Source organism: Carassius carassius, chromosome 15 (genome assembly GCF_963082965.1).
Source record: "Carassius carassius chromosome 15, fCarCar2.1, whole genome shotgun sequence".
Taxonomy (NCBI): Eukaryota; Metazoa; Chordata; class Actinopteri; order Cypriniformes; family Cyprinidae; genus Carassius; species Carassius carassius.
In genome coordinates, this window is record NC_081769.1 from 23,883,699 (window position 1) to 23,907,134 (window position 23,436).

At 38.3% G+C, this 23,436-nt stretch overlaps 2 protein-coding genes across 2 annotated transcripts; both read left to right on the top strand.

Annotated features, from left to right (window-relative positions):
* Positions 1-147: 147 nt before the first annotated feature.
* LOC132158639 (glial fibrillary acidic protein-like) lies at positions 148-4,726 on the top strand. Its single transcript, XM_059568134.1, has 11 exons — positions 148-368; positions 1,102-1,255; positions 1,626-1,775; positions 2,052-2,171; positions 2,252-2,347; positions 2,430-2,564; positions 2,917-3,027; positions 3,139-3,249; positions 3,396-3,520; positions 3,957-4,322; positions 4,529-4,726. The coding sequence occupies exons 1-11, from the start codon at positions 148-150 to the stop codon at positions 4,614-4,616; spliced, it is 1,677 nt and encodes a 558-aa protein (XP_059424117.1). The 3' UTR covers positions 4,617-4,726.
* A 4,982-nt stretch (positions 4,727-9,708) lies between these two features.
* On the top strand, positions 9,709-15,910 carry LOC132158638 (PR domain zinc finger protein 13-like). Its single transcript, XM_059568133.1, has 4 exons — positions 9,709-10,189; positions 11,665-11,796; positions 11,879-11,999; positions 13,334-15,910. The coding sequence occupies exons 1-4, from the start codon at positions 10,049-10,051 to the stop codon at positions 14,770-14,772; spliced, it is 1,833 nt and encodes a 610-aa protein (XP_059424116.1). The 5' UTR covers positions 9,709-10,048; the 3' UTR covers positions 14,773-15,910.
* The last annotated feature ends 7,526 nt before the right edge of the window (positions 15,911-23,436 follow it).

Sequence of the window (23,436 nt, forward strand, 5' to 3'; positions counted from 1 at the left end):
ATGGAGCAGAGGCTCAACATTCCCATAGCATTGACTCATGTTTATACAGAGTATAAAAAGCCTGGATCTCTGGGAGTCTGCATTTGCGAGCTTGTAAGAGGAAGATCAACACACAGCAAGGCCTTAACGTTTAGTCACTTGCCCATGATGAGTCGCAGCCCAGAAAGAATCTCATCATATCGCCGCCATTTCGAGGACACCAGCAGCTCCTCTTACCAGGTGAGGGTCAGCAGCCCTTCTCCCATCAGACGAGATGTCGGGAGGTGCCGTTCAGCCAGCTACACCCATAAAGCCAGCGCTGTCAGCAGCAGCATGGCAGTGGGTCGGAGGACCATCTCATCCTCACGCAGTCAGCCCTTTATGACTGGGTAAGCATTGCCCATCCTGCCTACACAGATAAATAAAGGAACAAAGCAGAAAATCATCACATGCATTAAACGAAATGCAATTTGTTTAACCTACAGAATTATTTTTTCTCTTCTTCTTCTTCTCAAAGTAATTCATATTTTCTGGCATTTAGGAGATGCTCAAAGTAATATTTTAATAAAAGAGAAAGAATTTAATATTACTTATATAACGTGTGTGTGTGTGTGTGTGTGTGTGTATATATATACATATGTGTGTGTGTAGGCTATCTATCTATCTGTCTATCTATCTGTAAATGCCTATCGATATCTATCTATCTATCTATCTATCTATCTATCTATCCATATATATATATATATATATATATATATATATATATGTGTGTGTGTGTGTGTGTATGCACTAAGTATTTAAAGATATACTGTAAATCTGCCTTATAATTAGAGAGCTTTTTCAACTGCCAAATATACATAGGCCTATTCTGTTGTTTGGTTGCAACTTCTGTGTTAGAACATGCTAGAACACGTTTTTTTTTAAATTGTATTTAATGATCCGATAAAAATCCCACACGGCCTCTAGAAAACTCAAGCGCCCTCAATAATTGTGTGACCTAATAAAAACAAAACTGACAAACAACTGCATCTTTCCCATATCAGCCGCACGTTCCCTTGCATTCACTTCACATCTCATTTTACCTTAGGAATTCACGTTCTGATAAATCTGAACTAATTGCAGTGTCGGAATGGGATCCATCTGTCTTAGCGGAGGGGGTCCAGGGGTCGATCTCGACCAGGCTTCTGCAGAAAACCGTGAATTCCTGAACACACGAACCAGTGAGAGACAAGAGATGATTCTGCTCAACGATCGACTGGCAGCATACATCGAGAAGGCAAGTGTACTCACACATAATTAGTATGCCCTTGGGGCATATTTAAAACACTAAATTCATCACAGTGTTAATGGTGCCATTCATTTTGAATAACACAGCCTACTATACTTAATAACTGATTAAAAAATTTTAAAAAGCAACATAATTTAAAAGTGCTCTTAATACTCTTGGAAACAAGCCTCATTTTTAGAGCCATCTTTGACAGGGTTTGTCTGATTTGGCCACGCTTGAAAAGCGTCGCGGGCACTGGCAGTGTGGAAATGCCACTGCTGGCTCGCGAGATAAAGCGCATTATTCGCACTTCTGTGGGCACACAGACAGAGCACATAACACGCGTACTGTGTTGTCTTATTCTCCTGTCGCAACAAAGGTCCGTTCGCTGGAGCAGCAAAACAAATTGCTGGAGACGGAAATCGAGGCCCTAAAGAATCGATACTTGAAGCCCACCGGCCTTCGCCTGCTGTACGAGGAGCAACTCCAGGAGCTGAAGAGGCTGGCGGACCACATGAGAGTACAGCGGGTAGCTATAGTCATTTTGCCTAATCTCAAGTATCAAATAACATTTTAAAGGTCTACAATAAATGTACACCTGGTAAATTAACATGCAGTCATGTTTAACGTGTATTCGTGAATTAATTTGCCTAAATGAAATAAATTATTTATAAATATGTACACTAGGCTATTTTTGGAGTAGAATAGGGTTGTTTTAGAGAGGGAGGGAACAGGTAATGATTCGTATTGAGGGGAAAATAGTATCAGACTAAGACACAGTCAATACCTATAATTACTTTTAAAGGACCTTGCTATCGCTGCAAAGGATGCTATGGCGGGTCAGCTGGAGATGATGAAGGTGAAATACGAGGAGGCCTTGGAGATGAGGAAGAAGGCCGAGCTTGATATTGAAGCCTTCCGTCCGGTATGATTACCGTAAAATTGTCTGAAAACATTTAGTTATAGAATGAGGTAGAATGAGGTGAACATATTTTATCACCTCAGGATGTGGACGCCGCCACCGCCGCGCGCATCGCTTTGGAGAAGCAGCTAGAAAACCTAGAGGTTGAACTAGAATTCCTTCGAAGAGTACACAAAGAGGTAATTAAAACGCAAAATAGTTATATTGCCCTTAATAAATAAAAAGATAAATGATTAAATTTTTCAAACCGCACATATTCAGGAAATCGAAGAGCTTATGAAACAGATATATGTGGCCCACGCCTCAGCAGCAGACGCCTACAGCCTCCCAGACCTCTCCAGCGCTATCCAGCAGATCCAACACCAGTATGACGACATTGCCGCGAAGAATTTACAGGTGAGGATTTCTGCTAAAGGGGGAGCGTTATAGCTACACATGATCTCTATTGGAAAATATTGGAAAATGTTTAAATGTTTCTGTATAAATAATTAAAATATTTCAGTAAAAAATGTTGCTATGTGTTTTCCATTTTAAACGTAGGGGTGGTATGTTTTTAATTTAATTTATGATTTAGAATTTGTGTGTGTGTGTGTGTGTGTGTTTGTGTGTGTGGAATTAAGTTTGTGTGAAAAGCTTCAAAGAAAACAAAAACTAAATAAAACAACTAAATAAAAAAACAAAAACATATAAAATACTGAGTTAAATGTTTAAACGAAATACTTCATTTAACAAAACAGTTTTTCTGCAGGAAATGGACTCTTGGTACAAAACTAAATTTGATGATCTCAACAACAAAACATCAAAACACGTGGACAAGACGCGTAGCGTGCGAGAGGAAATTGTAACTGCTAAGAAGGACGTAAGTAATAATTGATAGATGCTTAAATTGGGCAATATAACAATATTCAAAATTATTACAGTATAACAGTCCGTTGTTTTCTCTTGTTTTTAATATTCTACTTATTTTTAGATTCAAAATAAGGAGCGTGAACTGGACTCTATGAAAACCAAAAATGAGGCTTTGGAAGCACAGATCCGTGAGACTCAAGAAAAGTACAGGAAAGAACTGGAGGAACTCCAGGTGAGAAACTGAGTCACATATAAGCATGCCTTGGCCTACATCACCCAAATAAAAAATAAAAAAAAAGAATCTGAGCATATGCATGAATATAAATATGATTCTAGCATTTCTTAAGACTTCAGATCTTTATTTTTTTTTTTTTTCAGGCAAGAATTGAAGCCTTACAGCTTGAGCTGAAATCCTCCAAACAAAGGACAGCACTGCTCCTGCGTGAATACCAAGATCTGCTCAATGTGAAGATGGCCCTGGAGATTGAAATTACCACATACAGGTAAATTTTGGATACTTGAAAATCTCTTTAAATACAAACAAATACCACACTCCAAAACCACTCGCAGCTTTCAGTTTAAAACATACCAGAAGTTAATGACAAGTGACAATTATTTCAGAAACATATGGAAACCTATTTTGTAAATTTAATTGTTATTTATTTTTTGTGCTATTTTTCTGTATACCTTATAATCATCATAATCATAATCATTATAATGTGATCTTTTTATTTTATTGACCCTTTAGTATTGCATGTGTTCGAGATATGCATTTCTGACAATTAATTATTTTTCTGTTTCCTTCTATTTATATTTGTCTGTACCATTCTGTTGTTCTTTTTGGATCATGCTTGCTGTTCAAGTTTTTGCTGTATAAGAAAACAGATTTTTTTCAATTGTCTTCAATCCTTCCTTATAAATTGTTGTTTTCGTTCACAGGAAGCTCATTGAGGGTGAAGACTCTCGCATTGCTTCTGTGATGCAGGGCATACAGACCATGTCCCTCATGAGCGGCAGCATAAGTGTTCAAAGTTCTGGAGCCGCAGGTGTTGCAGGAGTTGCTGGAGGTCCTGGGGTTGTTCCAGCCACAGGTCTTGGAGGAGGTCTAGACAGTGGGCTTACCAGAGGTCTTGGAGGAGGGATTGGCAGTGGTCCTTCCAAAAGTCTTGGAGGAGATAATGGCGGAGGTGTTGGAGTAGGTTTTGTTAATGGCATCACCGGTGGAGTTGGTGACCCAGGCGTCACTGTAGACTACACTCAAGAACAGGCTGTGGAGATGACGGAGAGGAAGACTGTGCTTATCAGGTAGCATTAAAATCAAGCTTTCTGTCAGAGCTGTGACTTAGTTGTTTGCATGTGTTCGTGCATGAACTTCAGTTCTGACCTTAAGTCAAATTCCAATCCCATTCCCATATCTCCTTTAACATATTGTTTCTTTATTAAATAAAAAGTGTTCTGTTTTAGATTTATATTGTAGGCTACCTAGATTCTGCATTGCTTTTTTCCCACAGAACCGTTAAAACTGAGGACGACACGCTGGAGAGCAACACACTGGAGAAATCGTATTCCATCTCTGGAGCTGCTGATGAAGAAGAGTAGTGGTGTATTCTGCTCACCAATTATGCCTTCAGATGTGTGTGCCTTACAAACCAAAGATCAGCTTGCATCTTGCATTGCTTGTCCACAATAAAGCTCTGAGCATCACATCATTTTGCATGTTTTGTTTCTCTATTGTTTGTGCACACAATCAACAGGTGTAGACGCAGGGTGCATTATGACTATGTTGGAGACAGATGATGAGGAAGGAACAGACAGGAAAACAACTTAGGATAAAGGCAGGGAGAGTGATGTGTCACTCCAGGCTCAGTGTATCACCTCGATTCTTTGGCCAAAGGGGAATCCCATGCAAGCCGTCATAAGAACAGTACTGCCACAACATGAAGTCACGCTCACTGTATGGCCCCATTCTATCTAAATCTACACTCCTCCTCTGCATCTGATCCATCCTGATCGGTCCGCACTGGAACATGCCAAACACTCAGACTGTCTGGAAGTGTGAAGGAGATGTGCACTGGAGTACTTAAGCATAAAACTATACAGAAGCCAGACACTGCGGGTAAAAGGGGCATGTAGCTGACACAAAACAGTCAAAGATATATAAAGCTTGGCATGCGGCACTCTAACAATTTACTGTTAATATAACTCGCTGTTAATTTATCCTATATGAAAGGATCTATACGCCTCCATCAAAGACTTTAAATGACAGCGCATGAGCCTGACCTTGAGCACTGACAAACTACACTTCATACCTGTGAGGCAACAGAATACAGCAAATCAGATATTACTGATCACACAGAGCAAGCACTAAAACATGCAGAACGGTTGCCAGAACTGATCAACTGAGACAAGGAAGTCTAAATTTTGAAGGAAGCCTACAGTATTGTGAGGCACACTGACATATAATATGTGTGAATTTTAGAGCAAGTATAATTAGCAACAATAAAGCTGAATGTAAGGTATTTGCTTTCTCCATATTTAGGATTTTATTCATATAATTGTATGCCTATAACATGCGCTACACTATGATTTGTTATTTAGACAGTATACATTATATTGTTCAGCAAAAATGATTAATTATCCTCACTGACTTTCTGTTTAAGATAAGTAGTAAGTTTATATTATTTAATTTTATTTTCTGACATTATTTGAAAATCATTGGCCTAATTACACTAATAATGTAATCTAAATCACAAGGGATTATGTCGAGTTAAAATAAATCATAACTGTCATTCAGTCATTTAATCGTTATTAGGATATTTTGTCAGCAGTTCATTTCATTTTTAAAACTGAAACAAAAACAATTTGTATAAAAATAACTCATTTATACATAATTATTATTATCATAATCTCAGGCCAAATCGCTGTGCCTTTTTTTAATTGACAGCACTGGGACGATTCAGGGTCTTGAACATATCGGATTAATCAATAGCCCCTCATTACTATTTTATCCACAGTCATCATTTCCACAAGCTCATCCCACCCGAAACGGAGGCGCAATTAACGGCCAGTACTTGCCTTTCGTTGTTTCTCTGCAGAAATGCACTGGACATTATGAAAAACCCAGAAATGTCAATCCTGGCCATTAATGAGAGGCTACTGACAGTCGCAGAGACGGTCGCTGATTCATATCATTAGCATGCTTTTTCAAGTAATGCGCATCTGAGCTAAAGGCGTTGTAAAGTTGGTGATATGCATTACGGCATGACGGAAATGAACTGCCTCATGCATTGCCTGCATGCGTGTATTATCAATATAATTAGCTGGCGTTTACGTGAGTGGCTACATGACCTTTGAAAGACGGGAACTATCCAGGGTCCTGCCAGGCTTACATACACATTTAAAGCTGTTGAAAAAAGATTTATATGTTGCCGTTACAAATTTTAAGAATCAACGGCAAATGCAATAATGTTTAAAAATGATTAAATTTAAAATAAAAAACTCAAGTGTGGAAAAGTGTAATGTCTCATTCAAAATTAATAATAATAAAAAAAAAAGAAAAAAAAAAATACCAAGGCTTCATTTACAGATCTCAAGGTGACATTTTTCAACTCATAAAGACAACATTTTTATCAAGTAACAATTTATTCAAAATTAATCAGACACAAATTATTCAAAATGTTTTCAATTCACCACTGAACTGGAAGAATGCCGTCAATGGGAAAACTAATGATCCGTCTGTACACACTATCACACGAAACTCTCTCAGCTTTTTTTCGCCAGCGTCAACTTAATTGATCTGAGGATCAAAAGAGGGCAAAAGTTGGTGCTCTCTAAAACCTGAGAATTTCGGTCAGTTTTTGCATATGGTTTTAGTGCCTTTATCCCAATTAGACCCGGCTGACACACAGAGCTATTCATAGCAAACCTCCTCTGAATAAATTTGCCTAAAAATTAACTTCACAAATAGAGCTCTCGGTAAAGGCGTTCGTCAGAAGAGAGAATCGGATAGACTGAAGGCTCATTCTTTCGCGCTCGAGTGAAAAAGGGTATGAATTTATAAGGTACACCGAAACATTTCAATTCAGAAAAATTTACACCCCATTATGCGAGGCCTTTCAACTGAGACAAGAGAGTTAAAGTTGGGGAAATTCGGTTCAAAAGGCAGAGCTAACTTTGTTCAGGCTTTGAATACTGAAACGAAGCAGCCCCCTTCCTTTTGAGAGCATTTAGAAATGGGAGCACGCATGAACAGAGTCGAATCAGTAGCCACTTATCTCGCCACTTTCTAATGCGACTTTGAATATTAGTCTGGGTTAAAATCCCAATCGTGTCATCTGGTGGGACTCCCATACAAGCATAATTACTATTCAATCGCGTCACTAATGTCCCACCCGCATCCCCTATCTGCGACGCAGCTAGTCCGGCCTTTGTTAGGCGTGCACTTTCCCGCAACGATAGCGATTGGGTTAAGCGCATTAGACATGTAAGATTAATATTTGTAGCCAAACATATTTATACACATTTAAAATACATTCATTCATTAACTAATAAACACTCATAATTTTCCCAAGCTTTAATTAGCACAACACCAATAGGCTATGTCATGCGACTTGTTGAAAATGATGCACAACTAAAGTAAAAATAAGTGATTTGTATACAAAACGAGTTGTTGTCCTTATTTGCAATGAAAGGAAAACAACGAAAAAAGAAAGTAAGAGCCCATGAAGGGAATTTGTATGGATGATCGTTAATGGTTGGCGTAAAAAAATGTTGAGCTCGATCGTTGTGCATCGTTGAGATAGAGTGGTGAACCCTTGGCATCCAAGCCCAGTTTGGACGCATGAATGAAACCCCTGGTGAGACACTGCAGTTCTTCACACAGTGTCTGATACCCTACATTCATGCAACCTGTTAAATCAAATCCAACATTTAACTCGAATTGTAACGCTGAGACCCTGAGAAAATGCTTTCAAGCACCTGACTGAAACTTTCTCCAAATCTCACAATCCGGCGTGTAAAAAATGTCCTGGAATGCTCCGTTGGGGTCCACAATGTTGTTCCGAAATAAAGCTGCTGCCGTGTAATTAATGTGCCGTTTAAAAGACAGCGGACAATGCGAGCGTTCAAGCTATTTGATTTCATTTAATTTTCCATCCCATTTGCTCTGAACACTGCTTTAGCTCCCAAAAACCTGCTCCAATGAGCGCTTTGGGATTACTTTCACCCTTTACTTCTCCTGGTGAGGAGGACAGAAAAGAAAAACGTCCCCGTTTCCGCCTTTGTGCACAATTTATTAGTTGGAAAACTTCGACTTTAAAGAACACAAGACGAGACTGAGAATGGGACCGGCTGGTGTGAGAGCTGTAGAGGCCGGACCCGCTGTTGCAGAGCGGATGGGAACCAGTCACAAATGGCAACATTAATAAATAACCCACCACACAGCCGGCCTTTGCATGCGCCTATTCAAAAATTGTTCGCGTGTCGTTCACGCTCTTTGACTCATTAAGGAGCCCAAAGAGAAAGTTTCAGAAAGGAGCAGTGGGGTACCTTTTCCCGAAGAAAGAAATCCCACCTCAGATTCTCCAATTACAGCGGAGTGTCATCATAGAGTCGCCAGGCCAGAGGTTAGCAGGACATGTTCATGGCTTGATTTTATCGCCCACAAATTATTGTTTCTTTCCCTGGACCTCTGTTCAGTCATTGATGGCCACGATCAAAGAGGTCAAACGAAGTTTTAAAACCAGTGGTAACAATACCACTAAAGTCACTTCAAATGACACCCAAGGGTCCTGAGTGAATTCAGTGGACTCCTCTTGCCATATGTCTGAATTAATGAAAAAAGAAGAAGAAGAAAAAAATCGTATTTAAAAGAAAATTCGAAATGTTCAAGTGTATTAATTCGTGCAGGCTAAATGATTACTTTACCGGCATGTTTAACAATAAAATAAATAAAAACACACACACACATATATATATATATATATATATATATATATATATATATATATATATATATATATATATATATATATATATATTTATTTCTCCTTTTCTATTCAATACAAGCGAAGACAACGAAATATGCTGAGATTAAATATTGGCAAGAAGAAACTCTTGTCTTGTACAAGATTTCGTGTTTTGTTCTGCATCCTTTGATAAAAAATGTCCATTAATTCTGGAGCCCTGCAGGGCGCTTAGTCAAAACCGAACGCGCACATCCTGGTACGTGACCTGTTGTCAAAAAGTGTGAAATAATAAGGTGGTGGTTATTTTGAAAGCGGCTTTTATTTTTATTATTATCATTATTATTATTTTTTGGCTGGTTCTCCCGTTGAGTACCTGCCCGGTCCCAGCACGGCACACGCCGGGAGTCAATAGAAGTTAACAAGTCTCCCAAACATTCCTGCTCCTTTTGTTGAAACTGCAACAGACAATGCAGCCAGGGAGAGAATAAAGAGCTTTGAAGTACATAAAACCTAAAAGGATGCAGCCAAGTAGGTTTAAAGTAGTCACTGATTTCCAAAAACTGGTTTGTATAGGAACAATAAAAGGGGAGAGAATTTATGAAGAAATTATACAGTGAATTTGTCACTTAAAATATCGGAACTGTCTGGCGGACAAAGCCACATGCTGAGGATTAATGGTTGCGCCAGACCTTTGATTCTGCACTCTCTTTTCTCTGCCCTTGACAAATTGGATTTTGGGGATGGGAAGGTCGCTGGGGCCTATTGTCTCTTGACCATTTGGAGCGGTTCATTATGCGTGAGGGTGAGGGAAAGTCTCCATGTGACCATTTCGGAGGGTTTTACAGCTGCTAAAAGAGCGCAACTCTCTCATAGCGCGCTGCTCGCCCTTGCGCATTAATGTGCCGAGGGGTACCTGACCTGGACATAAGAAAAGCCGGATCACACACGTCACCGCGTCACTTGGCGGGCGGATATTAGTCTGTCCTCATCTCAGACTCTCTCATCTTAATCAGTGCCTGCTTGGTCTTCCTGTTTCAGTTAGCTCAGCCCCACTCAGAGTCAGCCATGCAAGCGACTCGGACACCCACAATCAGTGTGTTCGCCGACTGCAGCATCCCAGCCGGGCTTCGGATAGGACCTGTCCCGGGTATCTTCAAACTGGGGAAGTATGTTTCGGACCGCAAGGAACTTGGAGTGAAAAAGAAGGTGAGTTAGTTTTCTTTTTTTTTTTTTTTTGACCAAAGTGTTCAACTTTTTATCATCGCTTTTGAAACTTTTATTATTATTGAAAATGTACATTGAGAGAAATGCAAATAGATAAAGCATTCGACACATTTTTAACAGCATGCAAAATAATAAATAATAAAATAAATAAAAATAGGCTAGATCATGCATGCAAATATATCTTTACGTTTGTATTTTTTCTGCAGCTTTTTTTTAATTTAAACTACTGAATGACAACTACATAGGCCTACAAGTATAAAATAATAATCGTTAATAATAATTATTATTGTATTTTTAGATTACAGCAATATTATTATTAACATATTATTACTATTATTATTATATTAATAACAATACCATTGTTTCCATTTAAAAAACAAACATGCAGCTAAAAAAAAGTAAAAAAAAAGTTAAAGTAAATTATCTTACTTTACTCGATGCAGACCTGTCACTCTTTATAAAGCATCCTCGTATTAATTGGTTTGTGCTGTCAGTTTGGAAATAATTGAGTTATATTAGCAGGACAACATGTCATTCTATGCCTTTCACTTAACCGCGTTAATAGGGTGACCTGAGATGCTGCGCGAGATTTCATGCCCTCTCTCCCTTTAAATTTCAAAGCATTGAGAGCTGCTTATTCCCACCATTTCATTTTTATTTTAAAGAAAACAGTAAACTAAAAGATAAACAAATGATTACATACAATACTGCTTTCATTTAACTGGAAATACTGTTAAATATGAACAAAAATAGCAATCGTAATTCTATTAAATACAGATGAAGTCAAATGAACTAAAAATATTACATTAAAATTATAAAGATATTTTAATTATTTTATTCTACAAGTCTAATAATATGTGGAATATTAGTAAATCTAAGGGTAGTAAAAGGCGTCACATGTAAATGGCATTTACTTTCCTAAATAAGTTGTAAATAGACTGGAGCTCTTTACGCTGTCTGCTTCTGTGATTGATGCGCGTAAATGCAACGCCGAGGGCCATGGGCGATCATCAGGTGCAATCTCTGTGTCAAATGTCACGCTTTAATCTTTAATTTGTTTGAACAGAATAGAAATGCTTTGACACTCTTCAAATTCGTTTCTCATATCAACTCAATTATGTGGTCCGTTCCTTGAAAATTATCGCCATTGTCTAATAGACCGAATAAATGATATTAACGCTCTTTTGTTTGAAATACCTTGGGGTGATGTAATCAATAATGTCTGAGAAAGAGAAAAAGAAAAAAAGACAACAAAAGAAATATATATAAAATAAATGTAAACAATTTTAGATAAATATTCTAAAATGCTATTACAAAATATTTCCAACAGATTTAAAGGAGGCAAACGTGGTAAAAATTATATATTTCAATTTCAGTGATCATTTGGACTGTTTTAGCTATAAGCCAAGTAAGCAACATTAAAACACGTTATTCATAATAAAAATCTGTTTTTGCAGATTCGTTTGGTGAGGGGAGAATTCGTGGATGAGTCTGGCAGTGCAGTTCCAGATTGGATTGGTTTAATACGCGCAGCCAGGAACAGTCAAGAACAGAACCTCGAGGCAGTCTCGGATTTACCTGGAGGACAGGTGAGCTAAGCAAAAAAAAAAAAAAAAAAAAAAAAAAGAAGAAAAACAGACAATTTCTAATAATTTTACTTCTTTTCAAAAGATATTCTACAGTGTTCTGAGAGAAATACAGGCTGGAGAAGAACTGAGTGTTTGGTATTCCAGTGCACTGGCGCAATGGTTTGACATTCCTACGACTGCAACTCCAACACATGACGAAAAAGGTATAATAAAATAATATTGTTTATTTAAAAAATAAAATTTTTATAGGGAGTAGAATATACAGTTCACTTTTTAATAAAGCTCAGAAATACAAATTGTATGTAATTTACATTATGAAATTGTTTTGAAATGAAAATGTTTTTATTTATTTTTGTCCAAACTTAAATCTGGCAATTTTGTTGTCATTAAATAAAGCGCAGAGGAATTCCTAAATATAACATTTTATGAAATAATAGTAAGCACGTTATGAAGAGCAACAAACGGATTTAAATAACGCCACCACCAGCAGAATCAAGGCAAAACCCATTCAAATCCGATTTAATAGGCTTATCTGAGAATGCTGTCAGATTATCCGTGTTTAGTTAGTAAATCGAAAGACATGTTGTCTGGGGCAGTAACTCTTATTGATTGGTTGAGAATTATTGAGCTGCATACACATATAGCTACTGCTAGCTACTGTATTTGCTATATAATAATGCTTGATCATGCTTGGCACTATGACTGCATCATCTCTCCTAATTCGTTTTATTCTCTTATAAAGTCCTGGATGTCCTCTCATGGGCTGATGCGCGTTGTAGTTTAGCTGGGGGAAGAGGTTAACAAAGTCATCTAGTCATTAATATTAATTTATTCAAAAGCAAATAAATTCAAAAAGGTGCTCTACGGTAAATTAGCTGGCTGCGTAAGGTATTGTTGACTTGTGAATGCAAACTTTTATGTGGGATGTATATTGCTCTGATTTGCGACGCTTTACTGTGAGCGCTCCTCTCCGGCCAATACACGGTGCGCTCCTTGACATACGCGTCCTATTCTCCTGCGTCAACAGATGGGCCAGCCTCATTGCCTTATGCGACTAGCGATTTCAAGCAGCATCTGCCGTCAATTCCACGGGAAAACACACAGAGAAAGTCTCTATTCAATGTATTGGCTTGTAAGCGCCAGATTGGACCGGCGCTTGCTCATTTGATGGTGACAATAAACAACGGGGTTTTGCAGATTACAAAATCATTACATCTATATCATTGACCCCAGACTGCCCAACTGGTGTCATGCCAACGTGACAAAGGCGAGGTGATAAAAATCACGACTGCGAGCTTTAAAATGGAAGGTTATCAGATTTCGCAAAGAACCATTTCTGATCAATAATAATTTTATACGCGTTCTTGAGTTGCCTGTGTGCATTAAAAACATCTTTATGACGCAGTACTAGATTTTTATTTTTGTTGTACTCAAAAAGGCTTTTCAGTGTAATCTAATTGTAAAACACTTTTCTACACAAAGCAACGCCATTTAATTGCTTCTCAGTTTTATTTATTGTTATTGTTATTTTTTTCAGGTGAGGAGCGCTATATTTGCTGGTACTGCTGGAGAATATTCAAATACCCGAACACCCTGAAAGCCCATGTGCATTTCCACTGTGCGTTAAGCAACAGTAGAAGTTTGGTAAACAACGAGCAAGCTAGAGGCACAGACAACTTTAACAGATCTCCAAAATCAGGGGACATCCCAAATACGTCCTCCTCTCCGCGGAACGGCCAAAGCACCTTTATCCCAGACGCGGGGAAACGGGTCGCGTCCACCTCACCATTCGCCAATAAAGCGGGACTATCGAAAAAACTGAGCGCAGAGGAGCAGGACAGAGCCCTTGACATGAGCGTGACCTCCTCCAGAAACCCCGGACACATCCTGGGCCTCGGCGGGACATCTTCTGTGCTCCACAGCATGGGTTTCCATCCAGGCGTGCGCTCTGCCTTCAAACCAATGGGACTTTCGAAGTTCTCCCGGGCCGAGGTCGCGAGAGACGAGCCTAATGGGAAACCAAATAGTGTCGGGTTTAGCAAACTACTTGGGAACAACGTTCTACTACCTAACGTTCACCCGTCAAAATGCTCGCACCCCATGGACAGCACACCTCCCGCGATCCCCTGCGCAAACAGCATCCGTGGCTTTCCTCTGCTGCCACATTTTGAGGAAAACTCCGCTTTCAAGCACGTTGACAGTCGCATGCACTCTGCCCTGTCCCCCCCGCGTTACTCCCAGCTACCGGCCGGGTTTCACTTCGAGAGGTTCTCCTTGCAACAGTTTGATGGGGGGAAATCCTACAATGGGGACTGCAATATACCCCTAATGCCATTCACGGTTTACAATGGAGAGCTCCTTTATAGCTCCCCATACTACCCTCTTAAATTTCACTTTGGCAACCTGCTTAAATACCCAGACTACTTTGGCGCACCAGCTCTGAATCCAGATCTAAACGCGATTACGAACATCGACAGGGAGATAGCGATGCACACACAACAGCTGTCTGAAATCGCCGTAGAGAAGAACCGTTCACGACTGGAGTCTCTGCCCGCATCTAACCCCAACTCGGGCAAGCCAAAAAAGGGACATTTGTGTCTTTACTGTGGCAAATTGTACTCTCGAAAATACGGGCTGAAGATTCACATGAGGACTCATACAGGCTACAAACCACTCAAATGTAAAGTGTGTTTTAGGCCCTTTGGCGATCCCAGCAATCTCAACAAACACATCAGACTGCACGCGGAGGGAAATACGCCCTACAGGTGCGAGTTCTGCGGGAAGGTGCTCGTGCGCAGGCGGGATTTGGAGAGGCACGTCAAATCGAGGCATCCAGGCCAAAGCATCAAAAAATCCGACGACAAAATCGAAGGCATGTTCGAGGATGGCGAACAAAAAAGCGACAACGACAGCGACGTCGACGTTTGCTTCACAGATGACCAGAGTGACCAGGAATCGAGTAAACACAATGATTAATGGACTAATTTCTGGACACGTTGAAATGGACTTTGCTCTTAAGTAGCTAAATTATGCATGTACATAAATTAGTTATGAATTTGTTTGTTTATTTTATAAAATCAGAAAACCTTGTGAAAGCAAATGCTCCTCTATAATAATTTTGTGAAGGAAACACTTATCAAGTTAATCTAATAACATGCTTATTGGTATTGAGGACATCTCGGCACCCCCAATGGAGCAGCACTTTATAAAGACGGGTTAATGCCATAAAACGAGTTTGCGTTATTTTGTTGTTAAAATGATCTGACCGTTTAAATCAGAATAGCACTTTTATTACCAAAAGCATTTAATACATTCTGTAAAAAAAAAAAAAAGATCTTTGCATTACAACGGGCACCTACCAATACAAATAAAGTGATGTTTAAAAGAAATACTGGCATGTCTATTTAGTCGTAAAGCATTTGTATAAAAACAATAAATAAAAGAAAATAAAAAATAAAAAGTGAATATTATAACGTTCTTCATTGTTGAGTGATAAGAGTTGTATCGTTTATTATTAAGATAATGATAATTAATTTTATATATTTTTCCCCAAACAAACGAAAAAATGTTCACTGTCTGTTTTGAATAAAATGGGGAAAATATTGAAAAGGGTTTGATCAAGAGTATGAGGGTTTCATATATATATTTTTTTACTGGGGGATATCTACGGCTGACCATTTTTCTGTGGCTTCAAGCTCCCTGAAAATAACTTATGGTATGGCAGGAAATAATAATTGCTGACCAAAACACCCCATAATACTTTGAAGATGTGCTTGATTGTATTTTAAGATTAAATATAAATTAAAAGGTGGAAGGCATAAAATGGTCAAGGTTAGACTGATGCGAACTTGACGAGAAACATAACCGTCTGCCTTAATATTTTTATTAATAGAGAAGACATCCAGAAAAGGATTCCTGGATTTACTTACAGTAAACTGTTCTCTTTCTCAGACAGCAGTTTAGATTATTACAATTACCTATAGCGGTTAATGCTTTTCAGCAACTCAATTTAATCTACAGTTCTTACAGTGTAAAAATCGGATAGAGCTCTATTTCTTTCTGATCTAACTTTTAAAAATTATTTCATTATTAATGAGATATTACTTAATGTAATCATTGATTCAGTCATAAAAAAATATTTGGTATGAATAAAACCTGTTAACTTTGATGTTATAGGCACATTCTTCATCTATCCGCTTCCTAGGCCTTCTACTTAAATTACTTCTCTTTGTCTCCCTTTAACACATTAAATATTAAAAAATATATATATACTGCAAATCAACAATTACATCTTGACTGAATAAAGTGAGTTCTTCCAAGTAAGGAACACATCCAAACAGTCACACTTAAGTTATAGAAATTTACCATTAATGTTGGGGGATGTGGATTTTGTGCACAGCTGTAATAGGAGTCTCTCTCCACACAGAATCCTTTGCTTTATTTCTTTCTCTGTCCTTCCCCACATTGCTGTGTCCTTGATATGGTGCATTCTTCTTCTTCTCTGTGGCAACGCCTGGGCATTCCTCAAACAGTGGCACAAACATGTATGACTTTCTGTTTCATCCTGGGCTCTTACTAGTCATTGCCTCTGTGTCTTCAAAGAACTGACAACACAAGAACAACAGCCTGTAAGTTATGGCATCAGCATCCAACCATGACTGATTTCATTTGCTATTGTAGATGAAATAAAAGAGGATAGGGCTTGTGTAGTTCTTACTTCTGGATAAATGAACGTCTGTTTAATTACAGATTTATAAATTTATACAATTGTGTTTTTCCCCTCTTTATTTCTTTACTTGTTCACTGTTCATTCACTGCTAATATTAAAGATCTTGGATCAGGGCCAGAGATAACCTGCTCATCCCCTCCCCTGGTGCCCCCCACCCCCACCAGCACTCAAATCCATTAGTGCCGTTGATTAGTACTGACACCAGAAAAAGGGATTGATAAAGAGTCTGTTGACTTTTCACACAGTCTGAGAATCAGAGAAGTTTGGGAATGCTTTACCACATACATTAGACAATTATTAATACCAACGTTACATCTGGGAATAAAAATAGAGGATAGAAGTAATGACAAGACCACAATAAATAAATAATTTTTTCATTCAATGCATTATTATTTGTATGTGTGTTATATATACAGTGCCCTCCACAAGTATTGGAACAGTAAAGACAACATTTTTCTGTTTGCTGTGGAGTCAAGAAATCTGTAAATATGATTAAAAGATGAATATGAGACAAAACTACAAACTACAAAGTGATTCAACACAAAGATGTTTTACCAGCTAAGAAGATCAGCACTTTAAGAGTTTCATCTCCCTATTCGATGTGAGCATAAGTATTGGTACAGTTGCCTCACAGGTCTTTCTAAGTGTTCAGCTGTGTCCTGTTGCATTAATTCTTCAGACATTAAAACAGGGAACGTATCTTATCAGTTATGTCCATTGCTTCTGCATTCTAAGTCTTGATTCAATGATAACACACACAAACCAGGATGAAGACGAGGAAGTCGACTCTAAAAGAAAAGAAGGCAATATGGATGCTAAAAGAAAAGAGGGAAGCAATTAGAACTATAGGAAAAACAAAGGGCATGGAGAAATCAAGAGTTTGGAAATCAGCAACCAGCATCAGCAACCAACGATGACCTGATCGGTGGAGAAAAACAACAGCAGTTGATGACATACAAATCATAAAAAAAAGAAACAAAAGAAAAAGAACCCTAAAATACATGTCTGTAAGATCACCAACAACCTCCAGAGTTATGGAGCTGAGTTGAAGGATCGATGAGACAAAGATTAACCTTTATCTAAGTGATTGGAAAGCAAAAGTGTGGAGAAAAAAAGGAACTGCAAAATACAACCTCATCTGTAAAGCTTGGTGGAGGTGGTGTCATGGCATGGGCATGCATGGCTGTCTCTAGAACAGGACCTCTTCATTTTAATGATGACTTAATTTATGATGGCAGTAGCAGAGTGAATTTTCAAGGTTACAAAATCATCTTGGCAACCAATATTTAAGAAAATGCCACAAAACACATTAGAAAGCACTTCATATTAGATCAGGAAAAATGACCAAAAACACCCTGCCAGTTCAGTCAAGGACTTTATCAGGGCAAAGAAATGTAAAGTCTTAGATTGGCCAAATTACTCTCCAGATTTAAATCGGGTTGAACATTAATTTCACCAGCTGAAGAGGAAACTAAAGACAGAAACTCCCCAAAACAAGCATCAGTTGGAATTGGCTGTATCCAAGGATGGAGAAAAGCATTTCAAAGCATAAGACCAAGAGTCTTGTAATGTCTATGGGTTGCAGACTCACTACTCTGATTGCATGCAAGGGATCTGCAACTAAATGTTAGCTTTTCATCTTTTACATCTGCCTTAAATTCAACTGTTCCAATACTTATGCTCACATCAAATAGTGGGATGAACTCTAAAAGTGCTGTCCTTTTTAATTTGGTAAAACATGTACGTGTCGAAATACCTAATAATAAAATGTGACATTCTGTAGTTTTGTTGCATATTCATCTTTTAATCATATTTGCACATAGCAAGTAGCTCTCTGATGCATGTTCATGACAGATTCTCAACAAATGCCTGTTCACTTGAAATGGACAATATTGTGAATCCCAGAAGCTCTCTGGACTGTTTGCATCAGTTTACAGAGTCCCCCTTATTTTGTTGTAAACAGTGGGTTAGAGGGATAATTCACTCAAAAATGAAAATTGATGTTTATATTCTTACCCCCAAGGGCATCCAAGATGTAGGTGACTGTTTCTTCAGCAGAACACAAACTGAGATTTTTAACTGAAACCGTTGCAGTCTGTCAGTATTATAATGTAAGTGGATCCCTTTAACTAACCCATTAAAATCATATGAGAGTTTAATTTACAAAATAGACACTGATTTTGTTACTTCAGCAAAAGCACCATCATTTTAAAAGTACAGCTTGTACAGAAAAGTGCTGGGTTCTATTTTGAACAATAATAAATAAATAATAAATATACAAAACCAAAAATGCATACAACAAGAAAAAAGATGTAGTGCAGTCCTTGACAGCTGGGTCAAGGAACAGGACCACAGAATAATTCCATTTCTTTCATCTGCACCCCGGCACCCATCCAGCACACATCTATTGGATTTGTAGGAGTTTGTTAAAGACTGGTTAGCCGTGAAACACATAGAAGTATAGAAAATGTGTTGACAGGTAAAGGAGAGACACACAAACGTTAAAGCACAGAAAGCCAACAAGGCATCTCATCCTTCACCCTTTTTGACCCACCATATTTTGAAATCTCTGTGCAGAGTTGCAGCACTAGACATATACAAATGACTGCTAAGACTGGTAATCAGTTAGAAACCAACCCTACCATTACTGAAGAATTACAAACATAAGTCTTTATCATGCATACATATACACATACAGGTCAAAGTGGGTGAAGGATGAGATGCCTCATAGGCTTCATGCTCTTTGAGCTGATGTTGAGCTGTGAATCAGGTTAACGTCTCATCTGTAACCACATTTGAAACAAGACTACATGCTGTGATTTCTATTCAACACACTTTCCACATGTTCACTTCATCAGTGCACTTACGTGCAATGTAAAAACATAATTCTTGAGCATATCAAGAGCACCAAATAAATACTGATCATGGCTATTATACAGTTACTCTACTACGACATGGACCCTTTTCACAAGGCTGTGATGACATGTTTAAGGTAATCAGCATCGTAAATCCTCGAAAGTTTTGCATATTTGTATATATATTTTTAAATGTATGTACATTTATTACACTGTATTTATTACATTTATTATTTAGTCTTAGTCTTGAGACGAAAATGCTTAATAGTCTTAGTCACATTTTAGTCATTTGAGTCTTTCATAGTTTTAGTCTAGTTTTAGTAGACAAAAAGTCATTGCATTTTTGTCAACTTTTAGTCATTACTTTTAGTCAATAGTTTTAGCCAAACTGTAGTTACCAAAATTTATTTCTATTCTATTCATTCTATTCATTTCTATTTCTATTTAAAAAAGATCCGGTTCGAATGATTCGTTTCGCGAACCGGATATCACAAACTGCTTTGTTTTGAACTCGTTCACAACAGAAACGGAAGAGAAGACAATGCTGAATAAAGTCGTAGTTTTTGGTAATTTTGGACCAAAATGTATTTTTGATGCTTCAAAAAATTCTAACTGACCCTCTGATGTCACATAGACTACTTTGATGATGTTTTTCTTACCTTTCTGGACATGGACAGTATACCATACACACAGTTTCAATGGAGGGACTGAGAGTTCTCGGACTAAATCAAAAATATCAAACTGTGTTCCGAAGATAAACGGAGGTCTCACGGGTTTGGAACGACATGAGGGTGAGTTATTAATGACATAATTTAGATTTTTGGGTGAACTATCCCTTAAAAAAGCGAATGCTGACTAGATATGCAAACGGGCCCTTATCCGATCGCAATCCAATGACAGGGACGCACATTTTGAAAGACAATAGTCTATAGGATGCATTTTGAGTGTCCAGTAGTCCTCAAATAACATTATAGTCTAGTCTCGTGTAGTTATCGAAGACGCGGCATAAACTTCATCATAATTTCGTCATCAGATATAATTTTTAGCTCGTCAACGCCTCGTCTTAGTCACAGGAAATATTTTTCGTTAACAAATATTAGTGTAACGAAATTAACACTGATTTGCATAAAAAAAAAAACAGTTAACGCTAATGGGAGGGAGTTTCTAATGCAGTGTCTATGGGAGGGATGGTAAATTTGACACCGTTCTCTCTTCTGACAGCCGATATGGGTCTTTATCAATTTTTTACCCTTTATTGTATGTCATGAAAACAGTATCATTGAGTTTTTCTTTTGCTATTTGAGCAAATGGGAATATATTTGTGGTACTCTCCCATTCACTGCTCTTCATGTTAACCCAACTATGATGACTTCCGCTGCTGAGAAACCTGGAAATGTGAAAAAGGTCCATTGAAACACTGACAAGCCAATGTGCAGTGTGTGTTTAAAGAGCAGTAAGAGGCAAAGGAGGAAAACAAGCAGGTTCACTGCATTTACCACAAATTTACTGTACATACACTTGTTTCTACAAGCACCAATCAAGCTGAATGTACTCATTGAATTAACACCATTTAACATGGCCACACAAGGCTCTCTATTGCTGAGAAAACAATACTCCAACAGCATTGATTAGAAAAACAAAGGTTATGCTTAAGAGACATCCTTAAGCCTACACCTAAAAGAGAAAAGAATTATATATTTTGCATTTTACTCTGTGAGGAGTAAACACATGGCCCTTTTCGAGCCTGACAATGTAGAAAAGTAATTGAAGAAAAAGTGCAACGAGACATTGAGGAGCTCAAGAGCACAGAGCCTTGGTCAGGTTTCTGAGGCTTTTGTCTGGTTGCGTGGCTTTTTCTGCAAAAGTGTCTGTGTGCCGGTGAATAATCTGTGGGGTTCCGAGCATTGGCAAGCTTTGTGTGTATGATGTGCAGGGACGTTGAAGATGTTTGTTTGGGATCAGACGTCCAGTAGTTTTTAAGGCAACAGGGATGTCAGTGCCAATCAGGATAAGAATGAGCTCCCTTAAAGGAGTAATGCTTAAAGCCATTCAGTGCCAGTTAGGAAAGAGATGGCTGAGGAGTTGCAGATGTTGTACTGTAGCTGAACTGATGGCATGTTTAGATGACATGAGAGCATATAAACGTTACTTCAAATACATCTCTTTTAACTCATTTTGTGTGTATCTATACACCTCCTTACACACACACTTATATAGACTGCATCAAAAAAACAAGTGTTTTTGTACAAAGAAAACCGACCGGCTTTGCCTTGTGCAATTTTCTAAAACAAATTCAACTGATATGTAGAGATTTCCAGTCAAATATTCAATTATTGTTCAACATTTATTTAAGGGACAGTTCATCCAAACATGAAGACTGTCACAATTTACTTACCCTTATATTGTTCCAAACCTGCAAAACTTACTTTCTTCTACAGAACACACATACACACATTTGTTTCTGTGAATTGTGGGGACTTTCCATTGACTTCTCATGCTCAGAAACTTTCAGATGGTCAGAACTGCAATTCAAAGAACACTACTGGGGAAACGTAAGTGTTTTCTGGACACTCAAAGCACTTTACATTGAAGGGGGAATCTCTTCTAATCCCCCAACCAGTTTGCAGCATCCACGTGGATGATGTGACGGCAGCCATATTGTGGCAGAACGCCCACACACACACCAGTTTATTGGTGGAGAGATGAAGCCAGTCAGATTATGGGGATGGTTAGGAGGACATGATGGGCTGAGGCCAATGGGTGAATTTGGCCAGGATGCCGGGGTTACGCCACTACTCTTTTTGAAGGAAGTCCTGGGATTTTTAATGATCGTAGAGAGTCAGGACCTCGGTTTAATGTCTCATCTGAAAGACGGAATGGTTTTGGAAAAATGAGCCATGTCAGAATAGCAAGCCAAATGTTCCACTCTCCTGACATCTCCTTTGAGCTGAGGGGATAGTTTGTTGTGGGTGTGTTACTGAAAGTGGATGTGACAGCTCTCTGAGGTTGAAGTTGATAGTCTGTGTTCCTGGAGCAGGTAAAACCAGAGGGCCAACACAGGTAGAGCACACGCACAGCTGGTCACAACATCCACGTGAAGGACAAGGACATGAAGGATTTAACTTGGCTTGGCTATACACACACACACACAAAATGAATCTACAACACATCTTTTCTGGATGTCTTGTACTACTCCATTAACCACGGCTCATTGTGTTTCAGTGGTAGTGGTCAATAACCCACAGTCCTTTGTCCTTCAAGGTCACAGACCTCTTCCTCCCTATTCACACCAATAGAGATGTCCATCAGTCCTAGTTCAGAGCTCACACAACAGCGTTTACTACGGTCCAGGTAATCATTTTAGCATCACGCATTGAATAATAATAAAAAAAAAACACCTGATTAGTTGGACTTGTACCAAAACATTTGTCCTCTTTAGTTTTAAGAGGGTGGCCTTCAATAGAGGTCCCAGTTCAAATCCAAAAATGTACAAAGGGCTTAGTTAGTGAAAGAAATCCTTCAGATGTGGTATTACAATGTAGGCATCAGGGTTTCATGTCAATTGTGACTTGCCTATTGAGAACAATAATGCATAGTGAACCATACATGGCGCAGCTCCATGAAGAACCTTTCTAACAATAATCTCTCACTGACTGGCTGGCTGAACCAAAGATTTCAAACAGGTTATCAAATAAAGTTATTTAAGTATTTACTATAAATATACTTTGCTTTGGCTTGATTGTACGACAGTGATGTCACAAAAGATGTCAAATTAAATTTCTATTCAAAGAATCATGAAGAAATGTATCACTAATTTCACAAAGGTACAGAAGCACAAGAGTATTCAACACTGATAAGAAATGTTTCTTGAACCTACAGCAACATATTGAAATGTTACATTACCAGTAGTATTTCACAATGTTATTAATTTTACTGTACTTTTCATCAAATGAATGCAGCCTTGGTATCATAAGAGACTTCTTGCAAAAAATAAAATAAAATATTAATAATCTGACAAACTTCAAACTATTGAACAGTAGAACAGTAGTAATACAG

Coding starts and splice junctions, on each gene's coding strand:
- LOC132158639 (XM_059568134.1), top strand. CDS start 148: ATGAGTCGCAGCCCAGAAAGAATCTCATCATATCGCCGCCATTTCGAG. Junction 3,028..3,138: donor TTGTAACTGCTAAGAAGGAC/GTAAGTAATAAT, acceptor ACTTATTTTTAG/ATTCAAAATAAGGAGCGTGA. Junction 3,250..3,395: donor AAGAACTGGAGGAACTCCAG/GTGAGAAACTGA, acceptor TTTTTTTTTCAG/GCAAGAATTGAAGCCTTACA.
- LOC132158638 (XM_059568133.1), top strand. CDS start 10,049: ATGCAAGCGACTCGGACACCCACAATCAGTGTGTTCGCCGACTGCAGC. Junction 11,797..11,878: donor CGGATTTACCTGGAGGACAG/GTGAGCTAAGCA, acceptor TCTTTTCAAAAG/ATATTCTACAGTGTTCTGAG. Junction 12,000..13,333: donor TCCAACACATGACGAAAAAG/GTATAATAAAAT, acceptor TATTTTTTTCAG/GTGAGGAGCGCTATATTTGC.